Source organism: Penicillium arizonense, assembly GCF_001773325.1.
Source record: "Penicillium arizonense strain CBS 141311 chromosome Unknown PENARI_contig003, whole genome shotgun sequence".
In the NCBI taxonomy this organism is placed as follows: domain Eukaryota; kingdom Fungi; phylum Ascomycota; class Eurotiomycetes; order Eurotiales; family Aspergillaceae; genus Penicillium; species Penicillium arizonense.
This window is the reverse complement of record NW_019173280.1, coordinates 865,207-889,612: the sequence shown is the minus strand read 5'-3', so window position 1 is coordinate 889,612 and position 24,406 is coordinate 865,207. Positions and strand designations below refer to the sequence as shown.

The 24,406-nt window shown below is 47.8% G+C and overlaps 8 protein-coding genes across 8 annotated transcripts; 6 read left to right on the top strand and 2 right to left on the bottom strand.

Moving 5' to 3' along the window:
- Positions 1-345: 345 nt before the first annotated feature.
- PENARI_c003G07297 (acyl-CoA desaturase) lies at positions 346-2,849 on the bottom strand (the record flags this gene model as incomplete). The annotated part of the gene is made up of 2 exons (XM_022628513.1): positions 346-1,223; positions 2,717-2,849. 2 exons carry the CDS (start codon positions 2,847-2,849, stop codon positions 346-348), a joined length of 1,011 nt encoding a protein of 336 aa, XP_022491303.1.
- Positions 2,850-4,661: 1,812 nt separating this feature from the next.
- On the bottom strand, positions 4,662-10,694 carry PENARI_c003G09543 (RNA helicase SLH1; the record flags this gene model as incomplete). Its single annotated transcript, XM_022628666.1, has 1 exon — positions 4,662-10,694. One exon carries the CDS (start codon positions 10,692-10,694, stop codon positions 4,662-4,664), a length of 6,033 nt encoding a protein of 2,010 aa, XP_022491483.1.
- Positions 10,695-11,062: 368 nt separating this feature from the next.
- Positions 11,063-11,962, top strand: PENARI_c003G04755 (palmitoyltransferase YKT6; the record flags this gene model as incomplete). The annotated part of the gene is made up of 6 exons (XM_022628330.1): positions 11,063-11,083; positions 11,156-11,214; positions 11,271-11,294; positions 11,357-11,726; positions 11,780-11,872; positions 11,927-11,962. 6 exons carry the CDS (start codon positions 11,063-11,065, stop codon positions 11,960-11,962), a joined length of 603 nt encoding a protein of 200 aa, XP_022491403.1.
- Positions 11,963-12,932: 970 nt separating this feature from the next.
- On the top strand, positions 12,933-13,898 carry PENARI_c003G08243 (uncharacterized protein; the record flags this gene model as incomplete). Its single annotated transcript, XM_022628576.1, has 3 exons — positions 12,933-13,265; positions 13,316-13,859; positions 13,891-13,898. The coding sequence occupies 3 exons, from the start codon at positions 12,933-12,935 to the stop codon at positions 13,896-13,898; spliced, it is 885 nt and encodes a 294-aa protein (XP_022491461.1).
- Positions 13,899-14,307: 409 nt separating this feature from the next.
- On the top strand, positions 14,308-15,845 carry PENARI_c003G02954 (FAD-dependent oxidoreductase; the record flags this gene model as incomplete). Its single annotated transcript, XM_022628199.1, has 3 exons — positions 14,308-14,936; positions 15,009-15,697; positions 15,751-15,845. The coding sequence occupies 3 exons, from the start codon at positions 14,308-14,310 to the stop codon at positions 15,843-15,845; spliced, it is 1,413 nt and encodes a 470-aa protein (XP_022491817.1).
- A 2,726-nt stretch (positions 15,846-18,571) lies between these two features.
- PENARI_c003G06438 (uncharacterized protein) lies at positions 18,572-20,447 on the top strand (the record flags this gene model as incomplete). Its single annotated transcript, XM_022628445.1, has 5 exons — positions 18,572-18,725; positions 18,777-18,847; positions 18,900-19,027; positions 19,092-19,273; positions 19,327-20,447. The coding sequence occupies 5 exons, from the start codon at positions 18,572-18,574 to the stop codon at positions 20,445-20,447; spliced, it is 1,656 nt and encodes a 551-aa protein (XP_022491552.1).
- A 224-nt stretch (positions 20,448-20,671) lies between these two features.
- Positions 20,672-21,006, top strand: PENARI_c003G00843 (uncharacterized protein; the record flags this gene model as incomplete). The annotated part of the gene is made up of 2 exons (XM_022628054.1): positions 20,672-20,872; positions 20,929-21,006. The coding sequence occupies 2 exons, from the start codon at positions 20,672-20,674 to the stop codon at positions 21,004-21,006; spliced, it is 279 nt and encodes a 92-aa protein (XP_022491873.1).
- Positions 21,007-23,075: 2,069 nt separating this feature from the next.
- PENARI_c003G04712 (cupin domain-containing protein) lies at positions 23,076-23,535 on the top strand (the record flags this gene model as incomplete). The annotated part of the gene is made up of 2 exons (XM_022628326.1): positions 23,076-23,101; positions 23,160-23,535. 2 exons carry the CDS (start codon positions 23,076-23,078, stop codon positions 23,533-23,535), a joined length of 402 nt encoding a protein of 133 aa, XP_022491335.1.
- Between the last annotated feature and the right edge of the window lie 871 nt (positions 23,536-24,406).

Genomic DNA, 24,406 nt, shown 5'->3' with positions numbered 1-24,406 from the left:
TGGTACGCATTGGCACGGATTAACGTAGTATGATATAGTAAATAAATTTCTACTACACAAGAGACCACTGGGTACTATGCTTGACTTGCGGCACATTCGTAATGAGGTGGATGGTTTGGACACCGACCGTCCATTCAGCAAAGAAGGTAGAGGCTAGTTGCGCATGTATGGTTCGTTAATTTTATCATTCCGGTAAAGTCCTAGCCGATAACAGTGTGCATTGGTCCAGCGGCAAGAGGAACGCAAGCGAAATTGCATCTAGGAGTTCAATGCATCTCTCTCTTCGAGTCCCCAGACAAACAGCATGGACTATAGTGGTCTTTCGAACATGTCTATCTGCAATTACTAACCACGCGGATTCGTTGGCGGCGAACCTTCAAGAACAGCAATACGCATTCCTGCCAAAACATTTTTGGCATGACTGGAGTGATCATGAGAGCCATTATAGAACGCAGAAGTCCCATCGTCCGCCAGGACTTGATGCAACAAATCTCTCCCCCCAGGATGTTCTCCCATGAAATCAGATATATCATGTATCACGCCATTGATGCACACCAGACAACGACCAGTGTTAGCCTGCTCAATGTATTCGGTCCACTGCATCACTGGAAGGGTTGAAAGGTCCTCGTGGTCCTCATCCACATACTCAACGGTCCCCCCATGCCTATTTCTTCTTTCTTGCCGCCGGCGCGCTCTCTCAATTTCAAATCCAGTCACCGTTACTGGGTTTCTTGCAAGGCCAAGCTGGCACCACAGCAAAATCATCCACTTGGATAGGTCGATATTGTACCACTGCACTCCGTTGCGATAGTCGCTTGGGAACGTATGATGGAAATTGTGATTTCCTTCTCCGTTATTCAGAATTGAAATGAACGACATGTTCACTGAACTATTCTTGTCTGAATAGGTCTTTTCGCCTGCCCAATCGGCGTGCATGAGAGCACCTGAGAAGAATACCACTTGTAGGGAGAGGAAAACACGAAGGAACCCAGCATAAACTAGGCCTCCTTGCCAATCATTCCATCCGATGTGAGCAATAAAGGTCGGTAAACCAAGACCGCCAAGCACAAAAATGATCAAATAATTCTTTTGTTGCCATCGGACCACGGGATCTTCCATGAGGTCCGAGATATTGACAGAACCCCACGTTTGAGGCTTGTATGCAAGGAGCCAGCCCATATGGCGAAAGAAGAAGCCCTTTGTTGCATCTTGGGGGTCTTTGTCTGTATCAGTATACCAGTGATGAGCACGATGGTGTGTTACCCATTCGACAATTGACCATTGTAATTGTGCCCCCCCAACGATTGCCAAATAGACCCTAAGTGGAAGTGAGGCATCGTATGATTTATGGGTCCACAGACGATGGTATCCTGCAAAGCAAAATGAAAATCAGATTTCCGAGATTCTCATACTGCTGGGGGTCGTAAATCTGGCGAACTAACCGGCTGTGATTCCGAGGAATCCCATTAAATGTAGCACGCATGCCAAGAGAGCTGTTTTGAGGCTCAAGTGTACCCTGGGAACAGATAAACCCAAGACTCCTAGAAATGTGACGAGAATGGTGAAATGTAACAAGTGTAAATTCTGATAGTAATAAAGCCAAGACGGCGTGGAGGAGGTGTATGCAGACCGGGAAGAGTTGGATTGAGCTGCCATCGTGCGGGGTCTGTGACTTGGGTCAGGAGAAAGTCAAAAGCGAGATCTTTGGGTTATCTTATGTAGAATAAACTTCTTCACTACCCTACTTTATTCGGGTTCATTTGTGATGATGTCTCACAGCATATGATACGCCATAGCGCATTGCATTTCTTCATTGGAAAGTGAATCTGTATGATAAGGAATTCTGGACAGACCCAATACTTCACATATATGCAAGGAGTGAAAACCAAGGATATGTATGCTACAAAATTTGGATAGCTAAATACTAGCGGTCTGGCACGACATTCTACGTAACCTCTATAGCTTCAAGTTTGCATTGGAACGATGCCAGCATCATAGTTCACTAGATGAAAATTTAGGTTTTATGCTTCAACCCCTCAACAAAGCTTAGGTCTGTGGTACGAGGATTCATGAGTATAAGTCTGTCCTCGTGACGAGTAGGTCTGAATTTCTCCCTCAATGCAAACTCATGGCTCATAGGCCTTAGCAGGGCCTGCTCCAGCGGTGATTAAGATTGCTATTTCTTGGTAGAATTGGAGATGAGCAGATCTAGGAATAGGACTGCGAGAATTGTGTGGGACAGACTCAACCTTGCGAAGTAAAAATTGCTTTTTTCAGGTATGTTTGCATATGGCTCGCATGCAAAAGGTATATAGTTTCGGTTTTTCGGTAAAAATATCCTAATACGCGGATTAACATTATAAAAAAAAGAATCATCCTTATTTCTAATACTCTCTTTGATAAGTTTCTCATAGTTTGAGTTGTCAAGTCCCAAGGCAGAGATCAGACTATCCACATACATTTCGAGATCCTCGGGACTACATAAATTGCCAATCCGGATGCGAGCTGAGAAAAGAATGTTCTCTCGGACAGTCAATTTCGCGATAAGAGTATCATCTTGTGGAACATATGCAATGTCCCCGCATCGCCAGCGATAGAAAGGAAAATTGTTTATGTGAACGGGTTCTGAGACTAGGTTCATCATTGCTGAGATAAATGCCCACTTCATAGACTTCGATAACCGAACTCTTTTGATCGATATTCTCAACCTAGATACCAATATCGTCATCCACATGAAAGCCTGCCTTCTTCAGGTCATGCATATAAACGAAAGCAGCAGCCTCAAGCTTTCCAATGTATGTGTCGTCCAGGTTCTTAAACTCCGTAGGCTCAATGTCTTTTTTAGCCATTTAGTATAGAATTTGCTCAATTTTGGGGACGGCTGACTTTCGTCAGATCTTTTGCTTGCATAATTGCTGAGGTCTCTGGAACTCAGGAGGTTGGTGTCCTGACCGTCGATGTCCTGCCTTTTGGTACTGAGATTATTTCCCTTGTCCGTGTTGCCCAGACTGTTCGTGAGTCCTGCTGCAGAGCCGTACGGCCTCTTTTCTGGCTCAGGTGTGTCATACAATGGCGTCGAGCTAACTTCCCTTCCCAGCCTTTCGTTTCTGGCCCGTCTTGCGAACCTTTCCACCTGCATAGAGGCTATTCTGGAGAATTTCAAGTCTACCCGCTTGGCCGAGTTCTTTCCTGACACAAAAAGACTTTTATAGTTAGAACCATTGATCAAGCACGTTTGTCCCGATCCAATCAACAAGGACCGTGCAAAACGGATATACGTATTTTGACTTACTATCTTTATTTGCTAAGCCCATTGCAGCAGCGTATTGTCATTGGATATAGTGTCAGGATGAGTGGGTGCCTGAAACTTGATCCTGTTTGACCACGCAGGTTCCAAGCAAATCCATTGCTTTCGCATGCCGAGTTGTAGATTCCCAGGGATGAGTCACACAGCAGGGGCGCAATATCAACCCAACATTTAAATAGAACTGCATGAACTGTCGAACCAATTCGCATGTTCTCTATCTCCAGACGAACAAAATGGAAACCTCAAACCCACCATCAGCCTACACACAAACCCAAATAACAAAATACATACGCTACATCGCCCTCCCAGAAAGATACACAGCATACCTCACCAACCCCCAAGCCTTTCCCAAAACAGAACAAGCACTAAAAGACCTTTTCCGCTGCCAGATCACCCGTTTCCCATACGACAATCTAACATGCCACTACTCCGCTACGCAATTAGCGGAGATCCAGCCGGAGAAAATCTACACCAAACTCATGGGCCATAGAGATACAGTTCCGTCCGGTAGAGGAGGATACTGTCTCGAAGTTAGCATCTTCTTCCATCATATACTTCGCGGTCTTGGGTTTTCGGTTTATATGACTGGTGTCCGGAATCGGGAGAGGGTTGATGGGATACCGCAGGGGGAGTTTAAAGGATGGTAAGAACAAACAGACAAAAAGAACAAACCACAGCATATATTGGGTTCGAAATCGACATTGGTTCTGACATTAGTACTTACTATAACTAGGACACACATAGTAAACATAACACGCCTCCCAACAGGCCAAGAATACCACGTCGACGCAGCATTCGGCGGAGACGGAGCAACAAGCCCACTACCCCTGATACCGGGACAAATCACTCAGAATCTAGGACCACAGCAAGTCCGTCTGGTATACGATACCATGCCGAAGCAGACGAGGCCAGAGCAGAAAGTGTGGATATATCAGTATCGCAATGGTGTTGAGAAGCCGTGGAATTCTTTCTATTCGTTCGCGGAGTTGGAGTTTTTCCAGGATGATTTTGAGGTTATAAATCGGTTTACTAGTTGGGATGCGGTACAGAAGAGGAGGTTCGTTGTTGTGAGGTTTTTGAGGAATGGGGAAGATAGGGGGTTGAGTATTTCTGAGGGGAACGGGGTTGTGGGAGATGGTGATGTTTTTGTGGTTGGGAAAGTTATGATGGTCAATAATGTTGTGAAGTTGAACATGGGTGGGAGGACTAGGATTGTTGATTCTTTTGAGGATGATGAAGGGAGGTTTATGGCTCTGAGGAAGTGGTTTAATGTTTCTCTTGACCATGGAATTTGATGCATTTATGTACATAGTGTTTGATATGTGCTTTGATCATGAGTTTCTAAGATATATTCTCATTCCTTTGTAGGAACGCTTGACTCTGCAACGAGCTGGGTCTCAATGCCACTGTCAAGATCGACTTCCACATTGGAGACTGTCCAGACCATTCCAACGTACGAGTCACTAATGACCTTGATATTGACGCGGGCCTTGTTGGCAGTTGTAGCCGAGGAGGATTGTGCGAGAATGCCTTCGGGGAATTTGACAGAAGAGCGAACGGTCAATCCACTCTTGTCCTTGTCGTTAGAAGGTCCACCGCGACTGGATCCAGCACCGGAGTTGCCCTTGCCATTTCCGTTTCCATTGCGCTTGGCGACTGGAGGCCAGGATACACGCTTTAGTCCAAGGAGTTCACCATCGCCGCCATTCGGTGTCGCGCTGCAGACAATCAAGAAGAAGCCTTCGGTCTGCGGCTTAGGGAAGCGAGGTGCGTAGATTCTGCATTCGGGGTTTGTGGGGGCGTTCCGTCGTGCCAGTGACACGGTCATACCCCTTTCAGAAACACTCGAGACTGAGACGGAAAGCTGGGGAAGTTGGGAAGCAGCACGAGTGAAGTTGAACGGGAGTTGCAGCTTCTTGACCAGAGCGACAACTGCGCCGGTGGGCTGCGATGAGAGCGAGACTAGAGTGCCTGGGAGACCTTGTGGTGGCTTCTCAGTACCAACGCCCGGCATGATGGAGAGCGGGTGGTCTTCTGGCCAGCGAGCTGACTTGATACATTGAAGCAGTGTCATCAGCATCTGACAAGCGGGAAGATAGCCGAGCTCGGCCATGACGTCGATGGATGCCTGGATGATACGAATGCCTTGGTCGAGCACAGATGTCTGGTCACCGACGTAGTCCGCGATTGGAAGGTCAATGCGTGACATGTATGCTTGCAGGAGCAAGAAGGCCTTCGTATGCGGATCCCACAGAGGCACGTCGCCCATACAGTCGATTGACAGAGGCAAGTTCTGAGCTAGTTCAGCATTGATCAGATCTTCATTGTGACGGACGGGCAGTTCGTCAAATTCAGTTGCAGAACACATCCAGCTCAGGACATCTTGGAAGGTCGGATCACGCTTGGCGTGGGACATGAGGTACCGAATCGTCTTGTGGGATAGATAGTAGTAACTCATGATCTTGCCAAAAGGAGTAGAATCAACTTCACCAGTGGCGGAGTCCACAAGAACACAGGACGACTCGGCGAGGTCGTTAAGCGACTTCCCAACGAGCTCTATCATGAACTCTTGCGCAGTGGCCTGTGCTGCCATGGTGTTCTGCTCCTCAGCCGAGATCTCCAGACCGTAATAAGATGGATTCTTGTGCAGGCGACGGAAGAAGAAAGTCCAGGTCAAGTAGTCCAATGCATCCTGTTGCGTACCGATAGTGCCAGCGGACACCTCCGCACCCAAATGGTTGTCAAGAACCTTGTGCAAGGTCGACTCCACCGGGAAACCAGTGTGAAGGAAGTGCTTATAGAAAGCCTTCTTGGAGTCCTGAGTGAAGATTCGTGCGATACCGGAAGTATCGAACTGCGGACGACCGGCGCGACCCAGCATTTGCAGGACATCAGTCAAGTCCATGTCACGATAGCCTTCGATCTTTGCGTCGAAGAACTGTGTGCCTTTGACAACGACAAGATGCGCGGGAAGGTTAACACCCCACGCAAGGGTGCTGGTAGCAACAAGGATCTGGATCTTGTTGTTGGCAAAGAGTTCCTCTGCTAGCTGACGGTCGGACTCGACTAGACCAGCGTGATGCAAACCAATGCCAAAGTTGAGAGCTTCTCTCAGAGCGTCGTCCTTCACTCGTGCAAGGTTCAACTCTAGATCGTCTTCGGACATGCGCACGAAGCGACGAGGATTGTCCTCCATACCACAGTAATTGATCAGATCCTTGGCAGTGAGACGGGTCTGTCGACGGGAAGCAACAAAGACAATCACCGGCTTCTCTGGCGAGTGGTTCTTGATCGCCAGGAATGTCGGGCGGTTCATTGACTGCATGAGAGGACAGAAACCACGCTGCTCGGGGAATCCATCGATGAAGACTTCGAGGGGCACAGGACGAACTGAATGGCGGAAGTTGTACAGACCGTCTTTGACACCAAGCCAATTGGCCAAATCACTGGCATTTGCACACGCAGTGGACATGCCCATGAGGCGAACGGATCCCTTAGATTGAGAGGCAATGTAGTTCATTCGGGAGACAATGATCTCCAAAATTGGGCCACGGTCTCCACCCAGCAGGTGGATTTCGTCAATGATGACAAGGCTGACCTTCCTGACGTAGTCACGGGTCTGCCAACTACGCGAGATACCGTCCCACTTCTCAGGCGTGGTGATAATGATGTCGGCATCGCGGATAGTGCGGGTATCAGGTGTGTTGTCACCAGTCAACTCGACAAGCTTCAGCCCCATCGGTCCAGTGAGACGTTTGCGCCAATCTTGAACACGCTCACGGACAAGGGCTTTCATAGGTGCAATGTAAACGACCTTGGAGCCAGGTTTCTCGCGGAAGGCCCACCACATGGCCAACTCGGCTGCCACAGTCTTTCCACTACCAGTAGGAGAGCCAAGGAGAACATTGGCCGGTGTGTGATATAGTAGATGGAAGATTTGCGTTTGCATGGGGTTGAAGAACTGGAAACGCTGCCCATACAGTTCTTCCAGGATGGGATTCTTCAGAGCCGAAACAGGCAGTGGCTGAAGGTTGAGGAGGTCCGTATACACACTCTCTGTGTCTGGGCGAATCAAATGCTGGAATGAAACCGGGGTAACAGTCTCAGCACCGAGCCAACGGTCAGAAATCAGACGAATGTAGATTTGGCTCGGCAGCGGGTCAGAGAGCGGAATGGTAAAGTTGAGTTCATGGTCATCGTAAAGCTTCTTCCGGCTGAGGATGAAGTACTCATGGTGGTAAATTTCCGATGTTTCGGAATTTTCCACCCAGACCCAGAAAGACTCGGATGCGCCATGGTGACGGTCGTTCCAAGTGAACTCTGGATAGATGGACAGCCGAATACGAAGAACGTCGCGATTAAGAGGAGCGATCTCAGTTTCGACGCTAAGAGTAGGAAAGTTGTCCAAGAGCTTGGACAATGTGTTCCCCATTCGGTGGTTGTGAACAAGCTGCCCAATCTCAGCAGGCTCCATTTCTCTCATAGATTCGATTGAGGTAGTAGGCAGTTTGTCGTCCAGATTTCGAAGGACTGGCTGAGGCAAATCAAACTGCCTGAATGGGTGATCAAATGGCCAAATCTGCTTCTCGATCGATTTACAAAGAGACAGAAGAACCTGGCATTGATAACCCCAGCGACGATTCAGTGCAATCATGAAAAGGGCACGACAGATACGTGCCGCATTCTGTGCAACATATCCAGTGTCCGATGCCAAAGCAAAGTCCTCGATCTTGGCACGAGAGATGTAAGACTGCAATAGGAGATTCGTCTTCGCATGTGGTGTATCATTTCCACCGGCCACTTCAGTTTGTGCAACTTCATCTCTAAGTCTCTGCAGCTCCTTCGACTCGCTGTCTCGGGATTGAATGTTGTCAAATTCACCACTCATACTGATCATCTTGAGCACGTCTGCTTCGCCAGATCGAGGACGCATCATATCGTTGAAGATCTCGACACTAGTCTGCAGAACGTAATATTGACTTGCAATGCGACCGACATCCTTGGCTTTGAGATCTTCCGTCTTGTCGTTGAAGATGATCATCTGGCTCTTCTGCAACACCTGCGCAGCTTGGATAATCAACTGCCGACGTCTTTGGACCAACATCGGGTCATCGCGTAGCTCAGCATACTCGATTCCATAGTTGCGTGGCTCACGTTTCATACGCACAAAGAGGTATGAGTAGCCGAGCCACTGCACTGCCTCAGGAACAGATGTGACAGTTCCGAGCGAGATCTCAGCGTTCAAGTTATCCACCAGCCGACTGGAGAAGCGAGATTCGATTGGCTGTTGTGCAGTGACTGCAGAGAGATAGTGATTTAGCTTGTCGTGAGTAGTACAAATAAAACCGATACCAGTGTCTTGGAACTGGGGACGACCTGCACGACCAAAGATCTGCATGACATCGAGAATGCTCAGGTCGATGAATTTGCCCTCTTGGGGATTGTACAACTGGGTACCCTTGATGACTACAGCGGCAGCTGGAAGGTTGACACCCCATGCCAATGTCGCAGTACAGCAAAGAACCTTGATCAGACCCTCTGAAAACATTCGCTCCATCAAGTTCCGATCACTGCGGGTCATTCCTGCATGATGCGTTCCAAAGCCACTTGCAAACAGGTCTCGCAATTCGCGCGCCTTCGCATGTTTCATGTCACGAAGGGCGTTGGAATAGTTTTCGTGATCATGGCAGCTGAACAAGTCTTCACGGCCTTCCTCGGCAGCCAGCTGCTTGAGCATCCTGGCGGTCATGACGGTATCCTTACGGGAATGCACGAAGACCATCACTTGATGACCTCTCTCTAACATGTCGCGAACCTTTTCGTAAGCTACACCATCAATGTTCTCACGGGACTGCTTAGAGCCTGGCTTCCCTTTGACACCGATGAAGTGTTGCTCCAAAGGTACTGGTCGGAATGAGGAATCGAAGAAGAACATGCCGGCCATCTTGTTCACTTTCAAGAAGTCCGCAACATCAGTGTAATTCGGAAGCGTAGCTGATAGACCGACGATACGAATCAACGACTGCGTGCTTTCAACCTGACGTTGGGTACGAGCGACCAAAGATTCAATGACCGCTCCTCGCTCGTCGTGCAACATGTGAACTTCATCAATGATGAGCAGGCGAACCTTCTGGACGAGTTCAGTGTCTCCAGTACTTTTCCGTGTCACGACATCCCATTTCTCAGGGGTGGTGACAATGATCTGGGTATCAACAATCTCGCGCTTGGTCAACTGCATATCACCAGTCAGTTCGCGGACGTTGATACCCAGCCAGGCTAGCCGCTTTCCTAGCTTCTCTGTCACTTCGGCGGCCAAAGCCTTCATCGGAGCCACGTATACAATTTTGAAGTCGTCGACTTGAACCGTGAACTCAGTTGCTTCAGGGACTTCCAGGGGATTGGGAAAGGTGTTCTTTCCAACGACGCTGAGAACAGTCAACATGGCGGCATCAGTCTTACCCGCACCGGTGGGAGCGCAAATCAGCATGTTCTCGTTGGTTTTGTAAGCGACATCGTAGAGCAAGCTCTGCATACGATTCAGAGTTTTGTAACCCTTGAAAGTGCCGCGACACAGGCCATCCATGCTAGCAATCTCAACCAATTTCTGGCCTTTTCCTAGGGTTCCGACTTTCGTAGCTGGGATCTCGAACTCGGTGTACTTTGGTTCCTCAATCTGCTTGCTACCCAGAGGCAGCCCGTATTTCTTGCCACTGGCAGAAAGAAGATTCCCAGAAGTGTGCTGTTTGAAAACATGTGGGTAGGCAGGCTCTGACCGGCTTTGTGCTGGCATCAGCGCCGCGTTCTTATGTTCAAAGTCGCGTTGGCGCAATGCATGTTCTCTCTCCGCTCTAGTTTGAAGCCTTCCAGCCATAAGTCCATCTGTCTGCGATTCCAGGCGGGGTCCCTTGTCGGACAAGACCTCCCCTCTGTGAGCAATAAGTTCAATAACCAGATCCAGATCATCAAATCCAACAATTTCAGCGAGAGACATTTGTAGTTCCTCGTCGTCGCTGTCGGCAGCCAAGGTGGTGATGATTTGCTGGCATAACTCTGTCGCATCCATGCTTGAGTTTCGAATGGCCAAGTCCTGGCACTTATCTTCCAGCCATGATCGGTTGTAGGGGGATTCTTGTTCGATAAGGAATTCGTTGAACCCGTCGAGCCCATCCAAGTCGTCAGAGGTTTCATCGTCCGAGCTGATTATATCCCACACGTCATCGATTGTTCCGGGGGAGGAATAGTCGTCGTCAATATCCAGATCAATATCACTTCCATAGCCGATCGATTCTTGGGGAAGCTCTTGGGGGAGCTTCAGGTCAGCGATGGCCTGACGCATGGCTGCCAGCTGCGACAGCCACTGCGACTCGGTGGCCGAGATATTATCCATGGTGAAGGACGAACTGATGTTTTGTTTTGCCAGAGACAAAGCAACGGAGAATGAGGGGAGAAGCCGAAAGTAGTCATAGGGCAGGGCCGCAGGGCTTGGCCGGTCGCATGACAAGAGCGGTGTACAGCTCAGGCCTGAGGCGACAATGCGGAGGCCGCATCATTGTTATCGGACTCAGGGACCCTGTTTCAAGCTCACTCATCTTGCTTCGCCACCTCCAACTTCACCGCTGACTTTGTGCTCACGTCTGCCTGGCCTTGCGATATCAGGTCACTGTCCGATAAATAGCTACGCCCCAGGGCCCCACCATCGCCGACACCTCACTTGCCTCCCTATTCTTTTGTGGTCGACCGATCTTCGAAGTCACAATGAAGATCCTTTACATGGGCGTATGTCTCAGTTCACAGTCTTGACTTTGTCAATAGAAGGCTTCATGTGGTGCTGACGCCTATACTTAACAGGTTTTCCGGAACGATACCACTCCGGCTCTTCAGCTATGCGGGGAAAAGGACCTCAGCAGGTATGTCATTCACAGCCTTCCGCACAGTGTACAGAACCTTTACTAATAACACACAGCTTTTCGCGCTTTACTCGTCAGAAGTAGGTTCGCCAGTCTCACTGGGTCCGAAACGTACATGTCACTAACCCCACCACGCCACCAGCTACGATGAATTCTTGATGCTCTTCAACCGAACTGTCGCAGAGAAGACAAAGGCCGGACAACGACAGGATATTGAGGAGAAGGCCTACACATTCCACGCCTACGGTCGCACAGAGGGTGTTGCCGGTATCATCGTCACCGATGGTGACTATCCTGCCTTGGTCGCCCACCAACTTCTTGGCAAGATTGTGGATGAATTCCTTGCCAAACACCCTCGGACCTCGTTCTCGGATCCTGCTCTCCGCGAGAATGCTTGCCCTCTGCCGGCTCTTAAGGAATACATCATCAAGTACCAGGATCCCACCCAGGCAGACAGCATCATGAAGATCCAGCAGGAGCTTGATGAGACCAAAATTGTCCTCCACAAGACGGTATGCTCCCACAACCCATATGGATAACTTTCCGTCAGTCTAATATCCTCTAGATCGAGAGTGTTCTGGAGCGCGGCGAAAAGATTGATTCGTTGGTTGCCAAGAGTGATGGACTTTCAGCCCAGAGCAAAATGTTCTATACCCAGGTTTGTGCCTCAAAACTATGCATTGTTGGATCTATACTAATCTGATGAATGTAGGCCAAGAAACAGAACTCATGCTGCGTTTTGATGTAAGGTGGGCGTTGAATGGATAGCGAAGACGGTTATGCCTCTGTTGAATTTTACTTTATGCGTGATCAGACATTGAAAAGATGCATGCTTGCAGCTATACTAGGTTTCATTTGTTGATGTCGAAATGAAGCCCTCATTAATGTGGATGTTCTATTGTCTCCTGTTTTTGTACAGTCATTCCCTTTCGCCATAGAATTTGCCATGAATTGTGAGCATAATCTTAATTAGACGTAAGTACGATGGTTTCTCTGTACTAAGCGCTTCTACCACGGAAGGCGACTACGCAAATCTCCAATGGGATATAAGGTCAAAGGCCGATGCCTCGAGTGGCGGACTCGGGTTCATAGGCGGATTACGTTATGAACATCGTGTCCTGGATCAAGATCTCGGAATCAACTTCATCCATTACAAACCCCTTGACCCACAGCACAAATAAATCACATTGCCTTCAATGTGACCTGTGCGACATTCCCTGTGCTAGGTGCAACATGGTGAACGTTTCAGGCAGAAGCAAGGGCTGCTACGAATGTCGTCAGCGCAAACTAAAGGTGCTTTCTTCCAAACCAAACTATGTTGTGTTGAACTTAACTATATCTCCTTTCAGTGCGATGAAGCCTTTCCACGATGTATATCATGCGCGAAGAAAGGTCTGCGCTGTTCAGGTGCTCGAAGAGGTGCATTCTTCGTTCATTCTGCGCCAGCCGAACCACGGGCGAGCTCCATTGCTAGGCCAACATCACTTGGCCAAACGTCTCAGCATGTTTCTCAGCAGGTTTCCAGGAACAGCCTTCTGGAGTTTGATAGACTCTGGCGCTCTTCGCCTCTAACTGGTTACCAACCGAGTCGCGCTAATATATTTGATCGTCTGTTTGTATCCCATTTTATTGAATCGTTTGGGTTCAAAGCACCGGTATCTACTAGACAACCGCCGACCTGGCTGGATCAACTTGTTGTATTCACCGTTGCACCCAAGATGAGTCTGGTACAAGATTCCATTCGAGCAAGTTCCATGTTTTTCTATGGCACTTTGTCACAGGATTCTTCCATTCAAGCAGAAGCGTGCAAATGGTACTCAAGGGCTCTACGGGGCTTACATGGCCTACTATCACAAGCCTCTTCCCACTTCACTGGTGATGTGATATGTGCTACTGTAATGCTTATCCACTTCGAGCATCTCGCTGGTACATCCGGAGACGCCTGGGTTCAGCATGTCAAGGGTGCATCGAAGATGCTTGAGGCAGGTGGGCCCGAAAGTTGCCGCAACGGGTTTTTGCACCAGCTTTTTCGTCATCTCAGACTTCTAACAGTGGGTTTAACGTTCCTTCCGCCTTTGCGACGGGTTGCTAACTGAAAAAGTTTGTTGCCTCAATATATCGCAATGAGCAGCACGCCTTTGCGTTACCTGAATGGACAAATATACCTTTTCAGATACATCCAAAAACTGCATTTGACGAGCTTATCGATATCCTATTCCGATTACTCCCGTGCCTTTCAGTCGCAGACAAGATTATAACAGCAACAACCAATACGGATGATTGGTTGCGGGGAAGGCTCAACACCATGGTACTGGACATCATATTCCAACTCTACAAATGGTGGTCGCAATGTATCTCCATGCTGAGTCCAGTTGAAGCACCTGCAGACGAATGGATGAACGCCAACAAAAAGCATACAAATGAGGACCCATACGACCCCAGTCATTTCCCCCTGCTCTATCACACAGATATGCCTACAGCTGCTCTGGGCTCGGTGTATGACTCGGCAAATCTGATAGCCCTTCGGCTTCTTTTCCTGTCATCAACATGTGCCTATCTATACGAGGAACGCATCCAGCGACATGCGCAGTCAATCTTATCAGCCAAAGAATTCATTGCAGCAGTTCCCGGCCCATCTTCTGGTCGTGGATCGCTAATGTTGGGATTTCCTTTAAGGATTATGAGCATTTGGAATCCTCCCATCCAGGAAGATATACATCCGACACCAAATGCTTATGAAAAAAGCGACGACAACGAACCAAAATGCTCTTCAGCAAGATCCAAAGAATTATTTGCGCATGTTGCATCCTACATATTTGATCACCATGTGGCAACATCTAAAAAGATCCGAGATCCATCAAATTGACATTATCGAGATCTATTGTTGCACTAATGGAGCAAGCTTGCAAGTCCCGTGATCCAGACCCGTGGACCCATAATTTAATTATTGCTCTAGGCCAAATCAGGCTAGCTTTGCGGACCCGCATAATGCTTGAACTCTATTCGGTGTTATAAGACCTTGCCTTCGAACTGCTCTTGAATTTCGATTGCCTTCTTCTATTTCGAACCCGTATTACTACCTGCGCTATAACCATGAAGATTATTATCATCGGAGCTGGCATCGCTGGATGTGCAGCATATCTGGAGTTGCGAAAGCATCTTCTAAACCCTTCTGGGTCTGATGAAGCGCATGAGATCATTATCTATGAGGCATACAGCACAAACTTGGATGTGACAGCGGATCAAAGAAAAGACGAATACACACATTCTTCGACCCTTCTCGTTGGAGGTGGACTCGCCGTTGGCCCCAACGGACTGAATGTTCTCAGGCGCCTTGATGAGAATTTGTTGAAGGACGTTGTTCGCGGTGGATATGTCACAGCCACCTCCAATATGAAAAATAAAAATGGATGGCGACTTGTCACAATGGAAACTGCTCCATCGGATAACGACGTTGACAATCCTGAACATATGTACATGGTGGCGACTAGCCGTCATTTCTTCTGGCAGGCGCTGCGATCAAGGATTCCAGACGAGCACATTATCAACAAAAGAATATCGGAAGTGGTTGCCAGCCCCGAAGGGAGAAATGTTATTTACTTTGCCGACGGCACTCCCTCAGTGGAAGCTGATCTGGTCATCGGTGCAGACGGTGTCCAGAGTACCGCCAAGCGGGCCCTCTTCCCACATGCCAAAGAAGACCCATATCCTCCCCATTACGAGTAAGTGAGCCCTTCTTATTCCCCTCTTTCCAACGGGCTTTAGAGTAAAGTCATTGCTCACCTTTGCCGAAGGGGTCTCGTTGGTGTCGGTGGATTCATTCCTGCGGCCGATGTCAAAGGACTTGTCGAAAAAGGATCGATGAACTTCATCTTCGGTGGCAATGGTTTCTTCGGTTATTTCTACTCTGAGAGCGCAAAGACTGCTGTTAATCGCGACTCGCCATATCACGTTTCTGAGCCCGGGGAATCACTCGCTTGGTGGTCTACCTACGAGATCGAAGAATGCCCAGACCGCAAAACCCTAGACATGACGGATGTTACTCGGCAGCTTCGTGAGCGACACGCGAACTGGAAGGACCCTGTTGTTCAAAAGATCATTCAATCACTTCACGTGGAGAACATGTATCCAACGTGGACTTCTCCTGCACTTCCAACATGGGAGCGAGATGGGGTAGTTCTCGTTGGCGATGCAGCACATGCACTACCACCAAGCTCAGGACAGGGCTCTTCGCAGGCATTGGAGGATGTCGAAGCCTTCGTTCTATTTTTGGCTCATTATCTCCACAGGGGTGGTGAAAATGATACTCAGATGTCGCCAGAGAGCCAGAAAGAGGCCATTCGAGCAGCCGCACAACAATATACCTCTTTGCGACAGCCACGTGTAAGAAATATCTTGGAATTTGCCCAAAAAACCCAAAACACAAAGCGTCACATGGGATTGTTCCAGGAATATTCGATGTACACCTTCATGAAGCTTATGGGTGAGATTGAACTCTCGAAGTACTCTGTGAACCATGCTAACAATATTTGCTAGGATTCTTCCCTGCCCTCATGACCAGCCAGATTCGCAAGGTTACAAATTACAACATCGCCGAGCAAGTTGGGCAAGTCCTGGCTAGTGGGAAATAAAGCAAGAACTCGAAGTTTCTACAGACGGATAGGGGTTGATGTTTGTGAATGCACTTCATGTCTACTGCTCTCTTGCTGTAATCTAAAATCTATTTCTCTGCCTAAAATTACCCTTAGAAAAGCCTTGCTCTGGAGGTGGGCAAAATTTACGGCTTAGCTAGGACCCCGAGACAATGTCTTTATCCTTTAACAACGACCCTCCACGGCCTAGGTTGTATGCCAGGGAATAGGACTTATCTCTCCGAATCGATTAGATGCAACTCTGATGCTTGGGATGGATACATAGGCTTCATTTAAGTGTGAGTGACATTTAGATTGACCATTGTGCTGGGTGCTCCCGAAGTCCATTGGGATAAACCTTTGTATTTCCATAAACATCCCACTCAACAAAGTCAATCTTTCCAACATTCCAAGGCACTTCAACGAATGCTTGGAGAGCTACCGGAGATCCCACCTGACCAAACCGACCCCCGGGCGTGTGCCCTTCTGTACCCTCAAATGGGCCACGGCTGAATTCCCTCACGCTGAGATGCAGATTCACGGGCTTTAACCTGGCCATTCCAAATTTTATACTCGATGACTGATGGGGGCTCAATTTGAAGATCAACTTTCAAAGCTCCAATAACATAGGCAAACCCAGAGAACCACCCAGGCGAGTGGAATGCCCGCGCATACCGTATCATCTGGAATCACCCACCATGCTACCTTGGTAGGTCAGTTGTAGCCAAGAACTGTCTAATTATAGATACAAATCATATGCAAGACTGCGATAATACTCGTCATTCATGATGCAGCGCGCCAGTTCAACTTCCCATGTTATCTTACAGCTACGGCTCAGTCGCGTAGCCTGATCTTCTACCGCACACATGAGAGAAATTGGAGCTTAATATGAAAGGATGCGCAAAATGAGGGAAATACCTATTGCCAAATAGTCATCAACCAGCGTAAAGTTGGTCTTCATGTAATAGTGACCGAAACGAGACCTAGTTCCGCCGCCGAGCTGAACTAATCATAGAGTATTTTGGTTCCTGTCGATCTCTTGCAACGCCTAACTCCAGTTTCTCCGGAGTGCTTCTTAGTAGAGTTATTAATTGTAGGAGCCTAATTTCAGGCAGGTGGGTTTCATGGCTCGTCATTGTACATGAAGTTTGCCTCGCAGATAGTCAGCGGATTATTTCGGACACTACAAGCGAGCTTTGACCTTTTTCGTACTGTTGCTCAGATAGACTACGTTACCGACATTATATAGACGGATGCTTGGTGCAAAATTTGATACGATCACATAATGCCAAGAAGGTTACGATATAATCCACCAAGTAACGGATGTATAGTATACTAATATAGAGAGTTAGTAAGGGCGTATTTCTATCTCTCCTCTATCCACGAGGACAGCACAACTTTTCTATAATATGTCTAGGTATGAGCACGTGCTTTTTTTTTAATGAATGAGAGACTAAACAAAACAGAGTTGAAGTAGACGCTTCTAGCTGCCGCAATGTAACTAAAACCCCTCAAAGCCAGACCAGCTCCACAGCTTCACTAGCAATCACAGCATTTCGGTCCCATTTTTCCCTGGTGATAGTACAACTAGCAAAGGAAAGGAAAACATAGATTGCATCCTAAAGAGATGAAGAGCCTAGGTCCGCAGGAAAATAGTTAATATCATTATAATCCTCTCCGTTAGCGTAAGTGCGCACCATATTCCTGACGCTAATATTTATTCGGATTTAGTGGACCTTCATCCCGTATCTCATTGGTGAACTTTATTTATGTCTCTATTGAGTGGGCGTACCGAGGCGGGTAGCCAGAAGTGATCCCGTGCTTCCCTCTCTCAATGCATCGGCTTATATTTCCTTGGAAAAGTGGCAAATTCCCAGTCTAGCGCCCCTGGGTTTTGGAAAATATACTTCTGTAACCCTGGCTGAGGAAATTTGATCGTTTCAGGGATAGCATTGGTCCGTGATAAGATCACACCATGTTATCACCGCACAGTCCACCATTAGGATTTCCAGCATTAGGATTCAGCTTGGCTCGTAAGAAGCGAAATTCCTTCCAGAAGACGCCTCGCGGCTCCTATGATTGTGGTAACCACTAAATTCACGACATGGGCACTGCTGATACTCTGCTTGGAGTGCTATGTTCCGCTAGGGGACCGAGTGTCATTGGAACTATGAGCTCTTTCGGTAGATAACGGGATGGATGTTCAAATACACGGCACAATTGGAACTCAAGACCCCAGGTCATACATATTAACCCTGCTCCCTTGTGGTCCACTTAAACCGGGAGGTCCGGAGTGTGCAGTTCTTATCTAGGGCCGGACTATTATCGCTATATTTTGTTTATTTTAGCACGTATCGTCCGGCCCAGGTCCCTAAAGCAGAGGACCCGTCCGAAGTATAAACGGAAGCGCAGAGGTATATCCAATAATACGCAAGTCTACACGGGGGTAAATACTCTATCCTCAAAAGTGGCGTCTAAGCTAAGCTTAAACAATATCTCTTGGCACCCACTGTGATTGGTTAATTTCTTGGGAGTCTTATCTTCTCCTTGCTGTATGGGATCGGGGGCGAACGCCACGAGCTGCTGTAATGGTATCATGTCTATCATGGCATTCACGTCCCTGTGCTGTCGAATATGTATATATTGTCAGCCTCCCCCCTCCCCAGTGGCTTTCCTACCTCAGCCGTTTTTGTCTGTAACAGGCAAGTGCCATAAGTTCAGCCAATATGACTGCCACAGAGATGGATATCGAGAAGAAAGCAGCTGTGGCCGTTGACCAAGCCGACAGTCTCCCTTCAGCCGATGAAGATAAGCCGGTCGGCGAGATCAATCCTTTGAAGAGAAATCTCAAGAATCGTCACATGCAGATGATTGCCGTCGGTATGTGATAGTCTAATGTATCTGAGTTCAAATGGTGACTTAATTGACTAGGTGGTGCTATTGGTGCTGGTCTGTTCGTTAGTACCGGGAGTGCATTGCGAACGGGCGGGCCTGGCTCTTTGGTATGTTGACCACAATTCTTACGCACGATAGTCACTGACAAAACCCAATCAGCTGCTTTGTTATTTGATTGTTGGAGGAATGCTTCTTCTCACAGTTCAAGCACTGGGAGAATTGGCCGTGCTATACCCTGTCAACGGTGCTTTCTTCACATACTGTGTCCAGTTCATTAGTCCAGCCTGGTTGGTACTCCAAGCATCCACTCACAATCACAGAGGCTAACGATCGATCTTACTATCATAATAGGGGCTTCGCGGTTGGCTGGGATTATGCTATCGGATGGCTTATTATTCTTCCCTTCGAACTCACGGCTGCTAGTTTAACCATTCAGTATTGGCGAGACGACTTAAATGTTGGTATATGGATAGCAGTGTTCCTGGTTGTGCTCTCTTCCATCCAAATATTCGGCGTTCGAGGTTATGGAGAAGGTAAGACAAGTCATGACTCCCTGGATGCAACCGATATTAACTACAATTTACAGTTGAATTCGTCCTTGGAATGATCAAAATCATTGCAGTGATCGGATTCATTATCCTCGGAATCGTTATCGACTGCGGCGGTGCACCAAAGGGAGGCTATATCGGAGCCAAATACTGGCGTGACCCAGGCGCGTTCACGGACTTCAAGGGCTTTTGCTCAGTCTTTGTTACAGCTGCGTTTGCCTTCGGTGGAACAGAGATGGCTGGTCTCGCTGCTGCCGAGGCCGCAAACCCAGCCAAGTCCATCCCCAAAGCGACGAAACAGGTCTTCTGGCGTATTATGATCTTCTATGTCCTCGGAACATTCGTTATTGGCTTGATTGTGCCTTCAAACGCCGAATGGCTGCTCGGAGCCTCGGGCGCCAACACCAAGGCCTCGCCTTTTGTCGTCTCAATCAAGAATGCTGGTATCTCTGGTCTGCCCTCTGTCATGAATGCGATTATCACTATTTCAGTCATCAGTGTCGCCAACTCTGCAACCTATGGATCAAGTCGGACTCTCCAAGCTCTAGCTGCACGGGGCATGGCGCCAAAATTCATGGCATACATTGACAAGGGAGGGCGCCCTCTCTACTGCATTCTTCTACAGATCGCCTTTGGATTCCTCGCTTTCATTAACGAGGCATCAACCGGAAGTACCATCTTTAACTGGCTTCTTGCCTTGTCTGGTATCTCAAACTTCTTCATCTGGGGAAGTATCTGTCTCGCACACATCCGCTTCCGCTCCGCCTGGAAGGCCAATGGACACACGGCAAGGGAACTCGCATATGCGGCTCCATTTGGCGTTATTGGAAGTTGGATCGGTCTGTCGCTTAACATTTTGTGTCTCGTTGCCGAGTTTTACGTTTCTGTTGCCCCAAAAGATGCACAGGGATTCTTTGAGAACTATCTCGCTGCACCTCTTGTCATCTTCCTGTTTGTAGTTTGGTTGATCTACACCAAGCTAAACAAAGACCCGAAGCTGGACCGTGGTGGATGGTTCCTCTCTGTCGATAAGATAGATATTGTTAGTGGCATACGTGATGGTGCACTGGATGTTGACCTTCCACCGAAAGTCGAATATGCCACCTGGGGAGAGTGGTTCAAGGCTGCTCCTTTGCGGGTTGTGCGCTCTATTATCTAAGTCTAGGTTTTTCGATTGTGGGCTTCGAGCGTGTGTGGTGTACTGCGTATGAAATACCATATCTGCCTAATTATTATAACATGCCTTGTACCGATCAAGCAATTATTTCAATTCTAGGAGCCATTTCGAGAAACAATCATTTATTTCTTTAAGAAAGCGTAGACCAAATAACTAGTATGCCCAAACACATATCCGTTGCTCAATTATTACCATGCTACGGGCACATGGCTTTCCATTCTCCTTTCGCCCAAGACCACCCGATGCATCTGCACGGTCACGACTTTTGGGTCCTGGGCTCCGGTTATGGCGAATTTGACTCCTCAAATCCCAACAGTCTCACGCTGGTGGATGCGCCGCGACGAGATGTCGCAATGATGCCAGCTAGTGGCTACTTGGTCATTGCAATCAAGACTAACAATCCTGGTGTAAGTCTACCGTTAAGAAAGTTTGAATAAACTTTGCTAATTTCTTTTTTCTATAGGCGTGGCTTATGCACTGCCACATCGCCTGGCACACCTCTGAAGGATTTGCTGTCCAGATACTCGAGCGTGAATCATAGATCGAGACTGACTACGCTCAGATGAATTCCACTTACTGGAAGAGCTATGTGGACGGTGATGATGTGACGCAGAATGATTCTGGCGTCTAACCTTGGTCTTAGAATAATAACGGGTGTTGTATTAGCTCCTTGGCAGTAGTTCTATATGCGAAAATCAAACGAATAAGTTAACGCATCAAATCCAGAATTGCTTAGTACAGTCGAACGACCGAACGTCTTGTGAAATGGGATAAACCACCTTCTTCGCACGAACTTTCCCAGCTGAGAGAAATACCTTCCAACACACCTTGCAATCCACCTGCCATGATCTCGTGAGGCATAGGGCGCACCTTGATATTCGCGGGTAGCGTCTCGAATTGGCAGTAGAAAGCAGTCATGTATGCTTTATCTCAACAGAATGCTCCAAAGTCTTGCCCATGCGAGTGAATCGTCGCCCAAAGCAAGTATACACGAAGTTCCATGTGCTCCGTATCGTAGAAACAGGTAAAGGATCTGCCATAGTGGGGGCATTTGTTACTGGCATTAATGAAGAATAGACGTATTCCGACGATTGAGTAGTTGCGTTCTGTGGGGTGAAGCATTTGTAGCAAAACTTGTCAATATCTTGGTCAGCCACACAATCCAAGATCAATGATAACTCTGGTTCGCGCACCAAGTAATGAAATTGCTGGACGGCATCTGTGCTTTTGTAGTCGACTATCTCATCAGGTCTAAGTGATTGAATCCATGCTATATTCTGACTAGAGAATGTTGTGACACTCGAAGCCCAGCTCTAAGAATAAGTCGTTAGCGTAGGTCACAATCCGAAGATCCGATATCTACAGTTTCGCAAATCGAATCGCAAGACTCCCTGTTGCAGTGCTTCCCCCATATATCAAAATCGTCTGACTTGTTGATGTCGGATCTACCTTTGGTAAAGGGAGTGCCAAAACTTGATACGAAGCCTGTGCCGCAGTGGATGCCCATGCCGAGTGTTGACGCATCCTCAAATGGGATTTGAGTTGCAAGCGTACGACAAGTTCTGCGTCTAAATTCAAATATTGGCGAAAAGCCCCAATGCTTTAGTTTGCCGCATGACCTGAGGAAGAATTTGGTACTGCAGTTATTCTGGCCTATGAGAAATTAAGTGAGGCTTACAACCATGCAAAAATCCAGCTACATGGTCCCCTACGGACCACCGAGCATGAACTCCTCCAATCTGGACGACTTCGCCAGAGAAATCGTATCCCGTTCCGGAGCCTGGTCTCGCAAAGGTATCCAGGGTCATCCAATCGCATGGGTTTATGGCGACAGCATGTGTCCGGACTAGGAGTTGACCGATATTAGGTGAAGGAATAGATAAGTCGTTCACGACTTGCGCTTTTCCTGGGCATTTCACAAATATCACAGACTGAATTAGAAGGTCGGTCATTGTGGCGGTGTGAAATTATAATTCTTGAATTGATGCGTTGTGATCGGGTTCTTACGGAATTCAAAGTTTTCTGGGGATTGGCTTGGTACAGATTTGTAGAATGTATAAAGAGCAGTAGAAGTATCTTAAGTCAGTGCTACCGCTGCAGCAATAGGCAGAAAACCCCGGAACGGGAGTGACACCACCACTTGGGCTATACCCGCTAAGAACGCCAAGTTGTTTTTGGGCGCAGAACGTAACATTCACTTGCAGTATTAGATTATTTTTTTGTATAGTTTTGCGAACTTTTGGGGCCCTGGGTAGGTGTCGTAGATGGCTCGGGCCGAAGGTACGTAGGCTGTCAGTTGATAGCCTATTGATAGCCTATCTGCATCGGGTGAACTATGGCATCGTAACATCATCATGTCTCAGTAATGTTCCCAACAAAAGACATCCGAAACTTTGACACATTGTAGGCTATACGGAATTATCTGTTCCAGACAAGCTAATCAAGAAGTGGCTACAAGTTCACTTGTACTACATTGTGTTAGGCGACTGTTCAACTATATATATCTCTAAAGACTTCCACCAAGTCTAGATTTGAACAGTTCAATTCAGCACAGAACAGCAAGAACATTTATATCTCAACGTTTGAAAACCACCCAAAACCTCTTTGAAAATGCAGGAACCTACCTACGACCCTAGGTGAGATTGGAGGACCAAGCAAGCTGACAAATTGAAGGACAAGCTGATATTGGCTTAGCCGTCCCATGCCAGCTATCGAGATCGTCTACTCCTATCGACTCGTAGGCATCCCAAACAAGTCCATCGTCAGCCTACGCGTCGAATTCCCTCCCCATGGCTCTACCCCTCCTCACCGACACGGCGGCGCCAACGTGGGAGCCTATGTTCTGGAGGGCTTCCTCCTAAACAAGATGAACAACGATCCAATGAAGACGTTTCCCAAGGGAGGAAGCTGGTTCGAGGCGCCTGGATGCCATCATCGCATCAGCGATAACGCCAGCAAAACTGAGCCGGCAACCCTGATCGCTACCATGGTGACGGATACCGATGCCTTTGAGAGGGATGGGATCGCTGCTCTCATCCAGATTGATGAGGAGTATAGACCTGTGGCATGAACATTGACTCCCCAGCCGTGACGAAACTATACTTTATAGTTCCTATACGTGATGAGGGTGACACAGTGAATGCGTGCCACGACTATGTATCCAAATAGTTAGGTAGTAAGAAAATATGAATATTTTTCGAGCTGCATCATGCTTTTGTGAAAGGAAATCAATTAATACTCTACTATTCTCCATAACAAAGTACTGTTGGAAGGGTTCGGGCCGCCAAAACGCAATGTTTATGTCCTCCTTGGGCGCCATTCCTAAACAGGTTAGTGTGCTATCTTTGCACATAGACGATTCAGCCACCATCATCAGCAGTTCTTAGCAGTGAGAGCGACAAAAGTGAAGCCACATATGACGTTAAATGATGAAAAACTACTCCTGCCATTCTGGCGCTTTGTGTTCTGGTCCTCCCTTGCACCACATTCCAGACGATAAATTAACCCGGCGAAACAAATAGGGACACCGGCCAGATCCTTCTTTGCTACGCCTTCGTTACTTTCAGCACAAAAGCAATCAAAATCCTGACTCACCCTTCTTCTCCAAAATTTGATGACCTCGACCTATTGCAGTGACATCGCGAACTACCACGGCTGATATAACAGTCATTCCACCTTTAAACGACGTTTTTACCTGGCCTCAGTAATACCCGCGGGTATATCGACTGAGACACACATTCAACGAATGAGATCAGTGTTATGATCCAGACTCAAATCAGAGATCAAGTTCTCGTGGTTGGCAACAATGTTCAATGCAAGGGCCCGCTGTTATGCTGAGGGGAGGAATGTGGGCTTGGCAACTATGAAGGAGTTCAACACGGTCTGATTATAAGGCCGGCTGGCAGGGATTTTCGAGACGCAACTCTGGCGGAGAATTTATT